The following is a 16,034-nucleotide window of genomic DNA, read 5'->3' as shown; positions in this document are numbered from 1 at the left end:
ATAAATAAATATCATACCTAAACTTTGTTCATAACAAAGCGTCCATTCTTAGATAAATGTGATAGATCTGAATGAGAACAATGGATCATAAGTACATATTTCCTTCATAGTTACTTACAAACAAGCATGATGCGCTTTTATAGTAGAAAAAAATCATTTTGAACCAAGACAGCCAGATATTGTAGGAGTTATATAATTGGCCTTTTTAAAACACCTATGTTAACCTTATAGGATGTTACAATCTAACTAACTCCTGTGTCAAGAGGGTCATCAAATCACAGAAAAGTTAGGTTGGTTCAAGTCAATTCTGAAATTCACATGGGAAGCTAACTATTGCATTCTTACAGTGAGCAATTTTAGTGATGTATCGTAGATTAGTCAATAAAACAGGGAGGGCTTAATCACATCAATTCTAACTACCCCATGGGAGTCTCACTGTTGTATTTACAGGGCAGTCTGAATTAATGTAGTTTTATGGATGAACCAATTCCTGTATCAGAGGCCCTAAATGGGGCTGGTTATGTTGAATCCAATCAGATCGTGATGATAAAAGACAAACTTGTTTTATCATTCTTCAGGCAACATTACATAGGTCAATCTGGACTAATACACTGTTTGCTCGGTGTTAGGGAAAGAAGTATACAACGCATCGACTAGTTAAGGCATATGGGGTATTATGACAGCGGGATATGTTAAGTGAGCGAACATATTGCATTTAGATAGAGGAAAGGTAATATCTATTGGGCATTATGGTTATTTATTATGGATAGGTTATTGAATAGGGGATACACTCACCAATATAATAGGCAAGCAGAGTCTTGGGATAAATCCTGTGAGTTCTCGTACGGCGTACTATTCGGGCGCCATCTTGAATAAGGAGATTCAAGAAGTCCTTCTCCTAGTTTTATAAAGTAGTGAGAAAAAAAGTACTACTGTTTCCATGGCTCAGATGCAAACGGAAAGGATGAGTGAGAAATAGGTCGGCCATCTTAGGTTGATCGTATTAAAACTATGGAAGGAACCATAATAGATAAACAGATTTCAAAAAGTGCTACTCCTATTTTTAGTTTTACAGTGGAAGGCCAAGACCTACCACTATTTGCTTGGCTCACATGGAATTGGAAAAGAAGTAAAAGAATTGAGTTGGCCATCTTAGGTCGACCATGTTTGATTATACAGAGACCCCCAGAAATGAAATACACAGGCTAAAAATGTGCTGGGACAATGAGTTAATTGTTATGTTATTGTAAAATAAGATATAACCGCCATGGCTAATAGTTCAAATTTGTAAATTATTATTAATAAGGTACCATCGTACATAATAACTTCAAAATCTCTACACAGAACAGGACTTTTACAGACTTTCAAGTCAAACTATCGCCAATAAATGCACTCAAACTGAACGAAAGGACTCGATACATCATTATTTATTTCAAACTGAGGCACTTCTATAACAATGATACCTTATATGAGTGGGTTATCTACCTTTTTGGAGCTCTATTTCAGATTTGGAGCAAACTGGTCCATACCCCTATTGATAACCCACCTATTGGTTGAGAACTGGGCATTTACGAGGCTGGGAGAAATGGACCCTTTTTAACCTTGATATTTGAATGAGTCTAATCAAGTAGGTCGTCCAAACACCTTCTGGGGTATTAACAGTACCAAGACCCCTTTGATTGTTTTTTTAATTGCTAATGAGGAAGCAACATTTTTTAGAATTTGGATCCTTACTCGCACATATGAGTTTAGCCCAAAACTGATTAAAATGTCTCTGATGGTCATCATAGATAGCCTTCCTATAGTCTTTCCTCAGTTCCTTATACCTGATTAGTAGACTCCCAGAGTCGGGGCTCTTCCTAATTGCCCTTGCTAATATGTTACGCGCTTTCTTTAAACTCCAAGTTTCTCTAGAAATAGCAATAGAAAAAGGTGAGGTGCAGTTATGTACAGGTCGGTGAAACCTTGACCATAAGCAGGAAGAACATTTATCCCAAACCATAATTGGGGACATACAACCAGAACCTTCAGACACTAATAGAAGGGTTCCATTTTATATGTTTTAGTGACTCGGAACAAACGCCGCCACTGATACTTGTTATTTTTATAAATCGATGCACATCTCCTTTTTGAGTCGTGTCTCATTCATTGACTACTTTGTATATTTGTAGATGTCTTGTGTAGGAAAGTCCCTCCTTCTGGCATGGTTACCCCGACTTTTTGGCTAATGTCAGTGTGCGTAGACTGTGATCCTGCTAATCAGGATCTCAGTGATTGTGCTCTCTCTAAATTGGGTTGTCTTGGTACTCTTTATACCCCACAATTGGCATACTGGCACACCCCTGTAAGTCCCTAATATATGACACTTAGGTACCCAGGGCATTGGTACACTAGGGGTCCCTCATGGGCCACCCATGAGAGCCCATGCAAAATGTGTCTGCAGGCCTGCCATTTGCAGTCTCCGTGAAAAGGTACATACACCCTACTGGTCACTACACCAGGTCCCTTAAAGTCACCTCTATGGTAGTACCTTCCAACCCAAAGGGCAGGGTGCAGGTCCCTGTGTGTGTGGGCTCCCCTGCATGAGCAGAGGTGCCCCTACAAGTGCAGGAAGCCATTTAAGCTATGTACTGGTCACTGGTCTCTACCTGTGGTCCAGCTACATAATGGTAACTCCGAACCTAGGCATGTCTGGTATCAAGCATGTCAGAATCATACCCCAATACTGATGGCGTGATTCCATGCACTCTGGGGGCTTGTTAGAGGATCCCACAGCACTGCTTCTAACATGCCTTTCAGGGTCTGCGAGCAGCCAAGGCTGCTGCAGCCTCTCAGACAGGATTCTGCCCTACTGCTGCTTGACCAGCTCAAGGAGGGATAGGCAGAATAATGGATTTCCTGTGGGAAAAGGGTGCAACCTCCTTTTGTTTTGGAAATAGGTGTTACAGGGCTGGGGAGGGGCAGCCTCCCCACACCACCAGTTTGCTTTGAAGGGCACATTTGGTGCCCTCCTTGCATAATCCGGTTTGCAACAGTCCAGGGATCCCAGGTCCCTGCTCTGGGGCGAATCTGGATATAGGAAAGGGGAGTGACAACACCCCTGTCCATTACCACCCCAGGGGTGGTGCCCCGAGCTCTGTACTGCCATCTTAAACACAAGATGTGCATCTGACTGGTCCTTGTAGGTAGCGGTCGTCAGAGACCCCTTCTGATAGGTGGTCACCTTAGAAGGTGACCAAGCCCTTTTGTGGGCTATTTAGGGACTCCCTTGTGGGTGAGTCCCAAGAATTGTTGTGCAACATTGCACCAGAACTCCTCTGCAATGACCTCTTCTGCTCCTGTCCACCCGAACCGCTGCTGGACCCCACACAAGACTGCAACACCGATACGACCTCTACTTGCAACATGGTTTCTGCAGCTCCTGTCAGCAACTTGCAACATTTCCATGGCTCTGCATCCTCTGGAGTCAGCAACATTTCAGTTGCACCAAAGAAGCAAGAAGGAATCTCCCTTGGAGTGAAGGAGTCACTACCCCTGCATATGCAGACACCTAAGGCAACGACATCTGGCTGCTGGGATCTGCTGTCCTCTGGACTTGCAAATATTCTAAAACACAGGTGGTGGTTCTGAGGGGTCCTCTCTGCCTTCTGTCCAACTTAGGAGATGGTGGGCCCTTGCCTCTACCTCCAAGACAGATCCCTTGTGCACCGTGACTTTTGCAGCAACCAAGGCTTGTTGACTCCTGTTCGAGGGATCTTCAGGCCCCAAGTAGCCCTGGCCCCCAGCAATCTACCTGTGCAAGGACAGTCTCCTCTGTGCTGCTACAGGGACGTGTGACTCTCCGTCTGATGTACTGCCTGGGCCTCACTGCGACTTTCTGTACCTGCTGTCAGTGGGTTGCTCATGGGGGCTCCGACAGCCTCTGCTGGCTCTCCTGCCTTCTGAGGGTCAGCCCGGATTCCCCTCCAAGAGTTGAAGGGTTGAGTCCCCAGGACTTTGTTGGTCCTCTTCAGCTCTGGAAATCTCCAACAGCTCCAGCTGCATTTGCTTGTGCTTGTTGGCGGTCCCTGGGACCACTGACCTGTCTGCAATCCAGCGACTGGCAAGGGACAGCTCATAGGTGACTTCAGGGGCTCCTGGAAGCCGCAGCTGGACTTCATCCATCATCGCTGATCCGGATCTTTACCCACAGAAGGGTGGGCACTGCCTCCTTCCCACTTGGACACTCCTGTGTGGACTGGACTCTGTCCCCTTTTGCAGGTCCTCTTCATCCAGAATCCACTGTTGGGTTCCAGCGGCCTGGTCCTGCTTTTGCAATATTCCATTTATGAGTCACTATGTTAGCCTATGGGATGACCAGGTAACTTACCTCTCCTCTCCTGGTCGCTGGGGGTCTTCTAGATACTTACCTCTTGGGGTTCCACTCTATCCCAGCCCTTAGTTAACCACTCAATATCCACTGGTGGGGGATCCGTTCTTGTATTCCACTTTTTTAGTATGTGGTTTGGCCGCCCCATAGGGACCTTGCTATTTTATGACCTTTCCCAATACTTACCTGTGTATATTTTGTGTGTACATACCTCGAGAAGGGGGTTTGCCTATAGTCATCTAGTTTGGTGTTTCTGCAATAAAGTACCTTTATTTTTGCAACACTGTGTGGTTCCTTTCATGTGTGATAGGTTGCTGTGTGACTATGGTGGTATTGCAAGTGCTTCACACTCCTCCTAGATATGTCTTGGCTGCTCACCATAGCTACCACAAGAACACCTGGCTATCTGGACCCTGTAACACTATCTAATAAGGGTTACCATGACTCAGTATAAGGTCTAACACCATAGGTGTCCACCACACACTGGGCCAGCCTCCTACACCTTGCACTCCTCTGTGTTAAGCCTAAGGCGGCTTGACCATGCTACCCCTAAATAGAGCATTTTAGGATTGCACACCACTGGGGAACCCCTGGAACCTTTACAGGTATTGACACGTAAGGGGCCAGCTTCATACAGCTCCAGTCGTCTCGTCCTGCAGCTGCTGTGCCCCCCAAGTCCGGGAGGACTGCCTGCCTTCTAGAAAGAACCAGGAACTCCTTTGGTGCATCTGCAGGCACCCCAAGATAACCTGCGAGGACTCCAGACCACCAAAAACTTGATGCCTGGAAGCAACACTGCTCCCGTGCCACAAAGCTTGAGTCGAGGTGGACCATGGTGCTAGCATGGTTCCCCCAGACCTCCAGAGACGAAGTCCACCCCAGACTTGACAACCAAGGACCCTCCGACGACACCTGCATGGAAGCCTCCTCAACCATGAGTGTACCGGTGGAGAAAACCTGACGCCTTAGGACACCTCTGCACCCGTCGCCCCTGACACAGAGAAGGGACTGAAGTTGTCCTTGTCCTTGGACATCCCAAAACTGGAACCCACTTGGTGGTTCCCCAGTCCTCACCTGCAGCATCTTTTTGACTGGACCAATCCTCATAGAGTAACAATAGGTATCCAGTGCCATACTACACCATTGCACCCGGCTGCCACAGTGCTGCCCGATGTGACCTGTTGATGTGGTCCTGACCCATGCCCAGTACTTACCTAAAGTCCAGGAGACTGGCCTCATAAGTTGCTGTACTGTACCAGATTTGTCGTCTTTGATTTCCTCCACAGGATTGCACTGCAGGTTTCAGGAATTGCACTGTCGAAAACTGTAAAGATTTTGCTTGCAAAACGTGCTTACCTCCACCAACTGATCCTGGTGCTGAAATATACATAAAGATACTTGCTATTTTTGTAAATTGGCGTGAATCTCGTTCTTGAGTCGTGCGTCTCATTTATTGACTGTGTATTTGCAGGTGACTCACACTCCCCTGTGCTACGCCTAAGTCTGCTCGCCCACAGTACCTCCTAACAGAGCACTTTGGGACAGCATAGAAAGCTGTGTCCTCTGGTAAGGGGACTCCTGGATTCTTTGCACTCTTTGGAGCTCCCTCTTTTGGATCTTCCTCTCTGGGAGTCCTCAAAAGGAGGAGACTGGGACACTGGTGGAGGAAACAGTCTCTCCTCGCCCTTCAGATACCTCTCCGGCTAAGGAATCTTGCTTTATTCGGTGCTCCACCTCACCATGGAGGAGAATCTTCTCGCTCTTCCTCAAAGTGTGCCTGGAGAGGGCCTGGCAGTGGTGACAAATTTAAAATCATGCAAGTCTGGCAAACAGAGGATACCAATCTTTTTCTGCCACATTCTGGGCATTTCGCAGAAAGAGAAGGCATTTTGCAAAAAAATAGATACATTTCCTGTCAGAAAAATATTTTTAAAATACTCTTTGCCCTAAAGGATGTTGAGTGAATCACTTTTGGTGGCAAAAAGTGAAACATTTTTAGTGGAAAAAGCCTGAAAAAGGGAGCGATCTGCCCCACTGTCCTGAAATAAGAATTGAGTAAACTGCCACCTGCAGGTTAGGATGGGACACTGGAGGTCAAGAGGCTCTTAAATGTGCAGTATTCTGCACACATTGTTTCAATGTTGCAGTCTACACTGTCTTATCCTTCTGTATTATTCATTTTAAAAATAATGTAAAAAGACTTTGTGAAGGGCATTTTAAAAGAACCCTCTTGCTTTTTTTAGTGGTTTTAAAAAAGCCTATATTTTTTCCTCCATTATTTTAAAGTAAATTTAATGGAGTGGGCACTACAGTCTATCATAAGGCTACAACTGTACACATTTTTGTCACATATACTAATTGGCCTTTTCAAAGTACGACGAAGATACTAGAAAAAGGTGTCACTGAAAGAACTGCTCTTGGGTCCCGCACATAAACAGGACTATTCAGTGCTTATGAGTATCAAGAGAGATCTCCCAAGAGATCACCTTGGGTTTGAGAGTGCTGGAGGTATGTAAATTAATCCTCACAATTCATGAGAGGTTAGAGGGGTGGTACTGTGGACGCCCTACAGATCGTGTGCTCCCCACACATCTAGTAGCATCAGAAGCCACAACGGGACCCAGGTGTGTTACTGTGTGCTCTCAACAGGGCATGCAGCATTACCAAGACCACAAGAGAAACCAGGGGTGTTACTGAGTGCTCGATCAAATCATGAAGCATCACAGAGGCCACATAAGAACTATTGTGTGCTTTCATTGGATCATGCAGCATCACAAAGGTCACAAGGAAACTAGGGGCATTACTGTGTGCTCCCACTGGATCATTCAGCTTCACAGAGGCCATGACAGGAACCAGAGGTCGTTCTATGTGCTCCCAACATGACTAGCATCATGCAGGCCATGATAGGAACCAGGAATGCTACTATGTGGCTCCCAATAGTTCATGCAGCATCATAGAGGCCACAACAGAAAAAAAGGATTGTTACTGTGAGTGCTCCTAACAGATCATGCAGCACAGCATCACGGAGGCCACAGGAGGAACCATGTGTGTTCCACTGTTTCTCCCAACAGACCATTAAGAATCACACAGGTGACAAGATGAATCAGGGTGTCACATTGTGCTGAAGGTATGTCAATGGTATCTTAAGGCCACTTATATTATCTGTCATTACAAAAGAAGACAGGATCAATCATCTACAAGGCACTTTCTTGTCAATACACTGCCAGGGAAAGATGTGAGTTTAACAGCTTCAAAACACGACTTGCAGAGACTTACCGCACAGCCACAGTTTGGTAAGTAGGCGGAAGAGCAGTGAAAGGCTGTCTTGGGTGTCTGAGGTAGCCATATAGATGGGCAGACAGCTGGGCTTCAAAAGACCCCAGATGCGAATGACCACCATCAGCTCACGCAGCATGCCCAGCGAAGGGCCGTCCCGCAAGAAACTGCTACCAGGTCGCATCAGGGATCCCTGTGGGCAGACAAAGAAGGCAGCAGCATAAGACATGACAGAAAACAGACCACATGTGCGTAGTACAAAGACATGAAGCAGCAACATGACATGCGGCATGGAGAAAAGAGACAGCAGCATGACATGCGACCGAGTAGGGTGACAGGAGAATGACACGTAGCATGGAGTATGCAAATTGCAGCATGACATGTAGCAATCATAGAAGAGAGATGGCAGCATGACATGCAGAAGGGAGACTGCAGCGTAAAAAGCTGACCTGGTGTGCGGAGGGCACCTATAGTGTTGTCACCTTAATCCAGGTCCAGGTAACCCCTCTTATTTAAGTGTAGTCCGTGTCTAGGAAGCCAGGGCTCTCTAGCAATAGCTGTGGGGGAGCAGCCAAGACTTATCTAGGTGACATGCAAAGTTTGTGCAATACCACTATAATCACACAGCACTATCATGCATGAAAGAACCACACAGTGTTACAAAAATAAAGGTACTTTATAATGGTAACACAAACACTAGAATACTATTAGAAGGTTCCCCGAACTGGAGGTAAGTAAACACTCATATATACACATTATCAGTAAAGAGCATAAAAAGCAATAGACATTGGCAAAAGCTATAGAGAATAGTGTGGGCCCTAGGGGATGGCCAAACCATATACTAAGTGAGTGCAATGCGAGATAAAGTCTGTAGGAAAGTGCCCTCTTTCTTTGCATGGTTACCCCTTTTTTCCGCCTGGCAGTATGCTTGGCTGTGTTCATTGGGATCCTGCTAACCGGGGCCCCCAGTGTTGATGCTCTCTCTCCCAAAACTCTGTATTTCACCCACAATTGGCTTACTGGTGCCCCCTTATAAGTCAAGCTCAAGCCCAGGAAGGCAGAACAAATGATTTCATTTGGGAGAGGGGTGTTACACCCTCTCCCTTTGAAAATAGGTTTTCCAGGCTTGGGAGGGGTAGCCTCCCCAAGCCACTTGAAATGCTTAGAAGGGCACATTTGGTGCCCTCCTTGCATAAACCAGTCTACACCAGTTCAGGGACCCCACAGTCCCTGCTCTGGCACGAAACTGGACAAAAGAAAGGGGAGTGACCACTCACCTGTCCATCACTACCCCAGGGGTGATGCTCAAGAGCTCCCCCAGAGGGTCCCTGGGTTTTGCCATCTTGGATTCAAGGTTGGCAGGGAACTCTGGGAGCATCTGAGTGGTCAGTGCCAGAAGGTGACATCAGAGCCCTCCCCTTATAGGTGCTTACTTGGTTAGGTGACCAATCCCCCCTTTCAGGGCAATTTAGGGTCACCCCTTTAGGTGGTTCCTCAGATTTGGATTACAAGACTCCAGCAGGAATCCTCTGCATCCTCCACTTTGATTTCTCACTGAAGAAGCTGCATCTGGACCCTCCAGGAACTCTACAAGCTGCAACAAAGAAGCAAGACGCCTTCCGCAACATTGTATCGCCAGTTCCTGCCAGCAACTGCAACTGTTTCCAAGTCGTGCAACCTCTGAAGACAGCCCTTCTTCTGCCTGCATCAGAAGAGTGAAGTAATCTCCCTTGGGGTGAAGGAGACACTCCCCTGCTTCTGAAGGCACCAACTGCGACGATGACCGGCTGTGTGGATCCCCTCTCCTGCTGAGCTGCATGGATCCTGAATCACGGATGGTGGACTCAAGTGGTTCCGACGGTCCTCTCTTCCAGCTGCCCCACTTTGGTGCAAGTAAGACCTTGCCTCCCCACGCAGGATAGCCCCCCTGTGTCTTTTGCAGCTGCCAAAGCTTGTTGGCATCCTTCCTCCAAGTCCTTTGTGCATCTTGTAGCTCCAGCCCCCAGCACCCTATCCTGCGACGCACAGCTTCCTGAGTGGTTCTCCAGCAGCGTGGGAGCCTTTGTCATTGTGCTGCATGGGCCACTTTTGCAACTTTCTTGCCCCCATGCTGGGGACTCCTGTGCTGCCTGGTCTTCTGTGGGCTCTCTGAGTTGCTGAGGGTCCCCCTATGATTCCTTTCCTGTGTAGAGTCCACCCGATCCTTCCTGGTCCTGGGCAGCACCATTTTCTGTTAACCCCGAGCTTTGCGTGTGCCAAGGTTTGTTTGGCGGACTTTGACGAAGCAAACCTGACTGCAATCATCCATCCGATGTAGGACACCACTTGCACCCTCCAGGACTCTTGGGTGCAGTGCTGACTTTTCTTCTTCACTGGGAGTTCTCCTTTTGCACCTCCATCCAGGTTAGCAGGGGCTCTTGTTCGTCCTGGAATCTTCCTACACTATACTATTAAGGGAGAACTGGACCTGGTATAAGGTGTAAGTACCATAGGTACCCACCACACACCAGGCCAGCCTTCTAGACAGTCCCCTACCCAAGGATGTGGAATCGTTAGAGGGGGGCTGGAGGAACCAGGAACCCAAAGAGGTGAGTACCAGAGCGACCCCCAGCGAGCAGGAGAGCAGAGCCAAGTACCTGTTTTTCCCAAAACTAACAGGAAGGCTTTGGAAAAGGATTGTGCAAGACCCAGACAAGACTGGAAGAACCCAAAGGTGGATTCTGGCAGAAGAGTTCCTGCAATGGAAGGGGATCAAGTCCAGTTTGTGAAGGAGTGTCCGGTGGTGGCAGGAGCCACTACCCACCCTTCCGTTAATACAGGACCAGGTCGATGGTGGATGAAGAAGACCAGCTGGGAAGCACAGGAGCAAAAGAACCCTGAGTTGATGCAGATGGTGTTCCACTTTGGCTGTTGGGTTGCAGTGGATCACTGGTGCTGAAGAACCACCAATATACCTTGGCAAATGCAAGAGAGGAAGAAGAGTTGCAAGGCTGAAGAGGACCAGCAAGCCCCAGGGGACTCAACCTAAGGAGGTGAGTCCGGGGTGACTCTCAGCAGTCAGGAGTCACAAGAAGTGGAGGGAGCCCCCACAGGCAACCCACTGGCAGGTGGCACAGCAGTTGCAGGAAGGCCCGCACAGCACAACTGGAGAATAGTCCCATGTTCCTGGAGCAGCAGAGATGAGACTGGGCTAGGCAGGAAGAAGTGCTGGGGGCTAGGGCTACACGAAACCTGAAGATCCCTTGGAGCAAACAAGGAGTACTGTCCTGCAAGGAGAGGTAAGGGTTTACAGTCTCCCAAGTTGGATAGCTGGCAAAGAGGACCAAGAGAACCACCCCAGACCACCACCTGTGATGCAGGAACCATGCACCTCGTCGTTGCAGTTGGTGTCTGCAGATGCAGGGGAGTGACTCTTTCACTCCAAGGGAGCTTCCTTCTTACTTTTTGGTGTGGGCCAGAGTCTCAACGGCATCAGATGATGCACAGCCTGGGAAATGTTGCAGTTGCTGGAAGGAGCCGGAGAACCAATGTTGCAAAGCAGATTAGTGCCTGAAGTTGCAGATAGTTGGTTTCTGAAGAGTCCAGTCGAGATTCCAGTGGCCAGAAGATGAAGAAAATGATGCAGAGTAGACCGGCTGGTATCTTGCACGTTAAAATCTGAGGACCTACCCAAGAAGGAGACTTTAAGTAGCCCAGGAAGGGGGCTTGGTCACCTGCAAGGTGACCACCTGTGTGGAGGGGGCTGTGACATCACCTGCCTGACCTGGCCACCAGTGGCGGTCCGTCATTTACCCGGCCCCCCACCTTTTGCCCCCCATGAAGAGTGTCTGTCAGGCTGAGCAAAGGTCAGCCTGACAGACACTCTTCATGTTCAGGTCAGGCAGCCAGGAGCAGACATGCGCGATTTGCGCAGACTCCTGGCTGGTGATGGTAAGCAGTGATACAAAGGGGAGGTAGCAGCATGAGAGAGAGGAGACAACAGCATAAGTGGTGATACAAAGGGGAGGTAGCAGCATGAGACAGAAGCAGCAGCATAAGTGGTGATACAAAGGGGAGGTAGCTGCTTGAGGCAGTAGCAGACGGTGTGATACAAATGGTAGATAGCAGTATGAGACAGAGGGGAGGCAGCAGCATAATTGGTGATACAAAGGGGAGATAGCAGCATGAGACAGAAGGGAGGCAGCAGCATAAGTGGTGATACAAAGGGGAGGTAGCAGCCTGAGACATTGGAGAGGCAGGAGCATAAATACTGGCACAGAACAAGGAGGTAGCAGCAGGAGACAGGGGGGAGGCAGCAGCATAAGTAATGGTACAAAGTTGAGGAAGCAGCCTGAGACAGAAAGGCCGCAGCATAAGTAGTGATACAAAAGGGAGGTAGCAGCATGAGACAGAAGGGAGGCAGCTGCATAAGTAGTGACACAAAGGGGAGGCAGCAGAATGAGAGAAAGGAGGCAGCAGCATAAGTAGTGATACAAAGGGGAGGCAGCAGCATATGTAGTGATACAAAGGGGAGGTAGCAGCATGAGACAGAAGGGAGACAGCATAAGTAGTGGCATATAAATGGGAGATAGCAGCATGAGGCAGAGGGAAGGCAGCAGCTTAAGTGGTAATACAAAGGGGAGGCAGCAGTAGGAGACAGAAGGGAGGCAGCAGCATAAGTAGTGACACAATGGGGAAGTAGCAGCATGAGAGAAGGGAGACAGCAGCTTAAATAGTGCCACAGAGCGTGGCGTGGCCAACTACCAAAGACGGTGCACGTTTAACCGTGGGGCTCCTGATCTGGGCCCACCAGCCGCACATTATCCAGCATATGGAGGGGTCATCCACACCATAGAGGGACACACCACTAGCGCTGCCGGGGCAGGCTACTGGTGGCTTGGACCAGAGCTGGCTACGTTACGTGGAAGGGGACAAACGTAGTGCGCCATGCCGCGCCTCATGGCGGGCTGGGCCTGCCCGGCTGTGGCAATCCCTGGCAGCTAACCATGCTACCAGAGTGCAGCGACGCCGCAGAGTAATGGAGGAAGGCGGCGAGGCGGAGAGGCTGGGGAGCATATAGTGACCAGTCTTGGTTGCGCTGCCAGACCAGATGGCGCCTGGGAGAACACCACAGTGTGACTCGCCTGAGGCTGCCGCTGGACAGAGAGAGAGGTGAGAACGACTGGGGAGGCTCCTGGCAGCCCTGGGAGGACTGGTGGTCCATCCTACATTGAGACTCCCTGGCTGGAGCCTCTGAGGTCGCTCAAACTGGGAAGTGGACCCTGGAGTGCCTGGAGTCTAACCTACGATCGGGCAAGCCCCCGTGTGATGCCAAGGTGAGACGAACCTGAAGGTGGCCTAACACTGGAGAGGACCGGTTAACTGCGCTGCATGCCCCAGCTGTGGACATCCCCCTTCCCCCCAAGATTGTCACACGTCCGGGGGTTCCTGTGGGGCACTGCATTAGTGGGCTGGTTCTCCCCTCCCTCAACCCCTGATGGACTTCTGCTGAGTCTCGAAGGTCTACTATATTGGCTTGAAGTTTGGTGACGGCCAGAGGAGCAAGATCTGTGGAACTATATAGTTCTCTCTCACCTGGAGAACATACCTTGTATCGAGAATGTGTTGCACGGCGGCCAAACACGCATTTAACTATGGGTTGCACGAAAGGGAAGCACGAGGAACCTAAAGAGCATGGCCAGCAAACAACACATTCGGAGAGCTCCAGGGTGTCCAAGTCCGAAGACTACATACCACCCACACTCGCTGACCCAGCAATGGATAAGCTAGATGTCATCTTGAAAGAAATCCGAGTATCAGGCGGACAAGTGAAAACCACAGAGATGGACATTGCTGCCCTCATACCTGGACGGAAGGACAATGAGGGCATGATCAATCAATTACGAAAGCAGGTGGAGACCCTACAGGAGAGGTTGGAAGATGCAGAGGGGAGATCATGCCACAACAATATCTGCATAATTAGCCTACCAGAGGGCACCGAGGGGCAGGACGCCACACAGAATGTGGAGACATGGCTGCCGAACATAGCGACTACTGGACTATCGGTCTTCTTCACGGTGGAGAGAGAGCACACAGAGCCCCAACTAGGAGGCCTCTGTCAGGGGCGCCACTTCACTCAATAGTGGCTCATATACTGAACTACAGGGACTGCGACACTCTCCTGTGCACCGGGCGTGAGGCAGACCATCTCATTATTGACAATGCTGTATTTCCCTGTATCCAGATTACACACTTGCGGACCAGAGGGGAAAAGCCTCCTTTCAGATTATAAAGCAGCTACTGCGGGCAGAGGGCCTTCCCTTTGTGCTGCTTTTTCTGGACCGGTTGAGGATCACGTATAATCAAAAAACCCTCTTCTTTGGCACACCTGAGATGGCGTGAAGCTGGCTAGATCAAACCTTCCCTTACTTGAATCACCAGGTGTCCTCCAGTTCCTTACAGTCAAAGAGATGCCGGCTGCCGCAAAAAGAATGTCGGTCCCTACACTGCCCACCCCAGGAAAGTACTGGGCCCACCCTTATACAGGCCTTGGAGAGTCAATAAGCAGCAATACAATTGGCATACTCCATACAGGTAAGCCCGTTCTCCCCCCATTAGCTTTGCTTCCTCTGCGGATAGTACTTGTAGTTTCATACTCAGAAGGGAGTGTTGCCTTGTTCCCATCTATTACACCCCAGACAGCCGACATTTTATGACCCTGAAGGAGCTATGACATGGGAGTCACTGTGAGATGCTGGAGGGGCCAGGAGGGGTGTTGCACTGACTGCTGGTGCCTGCAAGCCTGAATCGACTCAAGCTGTAGGGGGGGCATGTGACGGTATATGGAGCCTCGATCTCCAACGGTATGTAATACGTGATATACTGGCACAGCCCGAGCCTGCTTTGACCATGAAACATTGCTGCGAACTATGAGTAGATGGCCCCTCCATTGATCACCCTGGCCCTACCCTCCATGGAGTGTGCATTTTTACCACTGTCTGGCAGGCCTGGATGGGGCCTACGGACAGAATCTCACGCTGAACTAATTGTTTATTGTTACTGTGGAGCCTAATGCTTCCAAGCCTATTACCCCACTAGTGAATGCTCGTTTTACTTTGTGATTTAAGGGTTTCCTGTTTATTACCGGTTTGACTAAGTGAGTGGGGAAGCGCGCTTGCGTGGAGAGGAGGGGCAGGAGCCCTTAAACATTGGTCGCGCTCCCGACTCGCGGGACGCGCCCGGGCCAAGGGCGGGCCCGTCCTGCCAGGAAGAGGCAGGGCAGGGCCACCCCCCTGACATCCATCTAAAGACGTCTGGATCAGACAACCCATATATACATGGCCGCCTGAAGGTACTGTGTCGGTGATAACTCCCCAAAATAAAAGAGGGTCCTCTGGAAGTGCGTTTTTGGTGCCGCTGTGAAGGAATACTGATATCTAAATTGAAGGACGCGCTCCCGCTTTGCGCAAGGGCTGACATAGGCGAATTACGCATAAGGCATAAGTCAGGCCTATTACTCTACAACTGCAGGGGACCCGGTATGGCAAAAGGCTGTGACTGGACATTTGAACCAAGTAGGGTCTGAATATAATTTTGGTTCTGAGTCTGATATATCCATTAAAGAAATATACGGCGCCCTATTTTGGATAAAGGGACTAGCCTGTCAAAATGGGAAAACGAAAGGGAGACAATGGGGGTAGGGAACCCATTCAGGAGGCCCCCCCACCCAGGTTAATAACAAGTTATCTAACGTCTGTAATGGGCACCATTGAGACAGAGATAGGGAGGGTAGAAGCTACTCTAGAGTCGTCTCTTGAGAAAGCAGGAAAGGCTGGGGAGGAGGGAAGGACTCTGCTGGCAACATCGCGGCCGAGTAAGATTAAGAAAAGAAACCCTTGTGTAATAACAGAAATTGATTTAATTACTCCTATAACTCCAGAGAGTCCACCCAAAAAAAAAAGCAGCCAAATTATTCCCCCCCATACGGCAGTAACCCCCATACACCTAGTGGGATCCCCTGTAGATAGAGATGGCTTTGGAGAGTCCTCATCAGGAACTAAGAAGACCAAGAGCAAATGTCTTTCTAAAACACAAAAAATAAGACAAACTATAGGGAAACAACCAAAAGACTGTAAAAATTCGGATTTATTTAAAACTTGTTTTTTGCAAATTGAAGATCAACTCAGAGACATTAAAAAGTTATGCTCATCAGTTCTGGAGAGAGTGGCCATTCTCGAGCAGAAGGTTGAATCTATAATGAATATAAAACCTAAACCATCGAAGGCAGAATCTCAGAACATTCATTCCATTCCTGAATGTTTACCAGCCCCACCTACTCCTCAACATCAGAACTTTAGAATATCTCATGCCCAGAACCCAACCCAAAAACCCCTGAACGTAGAGGCTTCAC

General features: G+C 48.9%; 1 protein-coding gene across 2 annotated transcripts in view; it reads right to left on the bottom strand.

The window, feature by feature from the left end:
• Positions 1-16,034, bottom strand: part of MED16 (mediator complex subunit 16) — a 326,193-nt gene that overhangs the window by 36,945 nt on the left and 273,214 nt on the right. For both annotated transcript variants that reach the window (XM_069216802.1, XM_069216803.1), the window contains exon 12: positions 7,646-7,838. In XM_069216802.1, the coding sequence (XP_069072903.1) occupies positions 7,646-7,838 (193 nt within the window). The remainder of the gene's footprint in view (positions 1-7,645; positions 7,839-16,034) is intronic.

This window comes from Pleurodeles waltl, chromosome 12 (genome assembly GCF_031143425.1).
Source record: "Pleurodeles waltl isolate 20211129_DDA chromosome 12, aPleWal1.hap1.20221129, whole genome shotgun sequence".
NCBI classification, from domain to species: domain Eukaryota; kingdom Metazoa; phylum Chordata; class Amphibia; order Caudata; family Salamandridae; genus Pleurodeles; species Pleurodeles waltl.
This window is presented reverse-complemented; position numbering and strand designations above follow the sequence as displayed.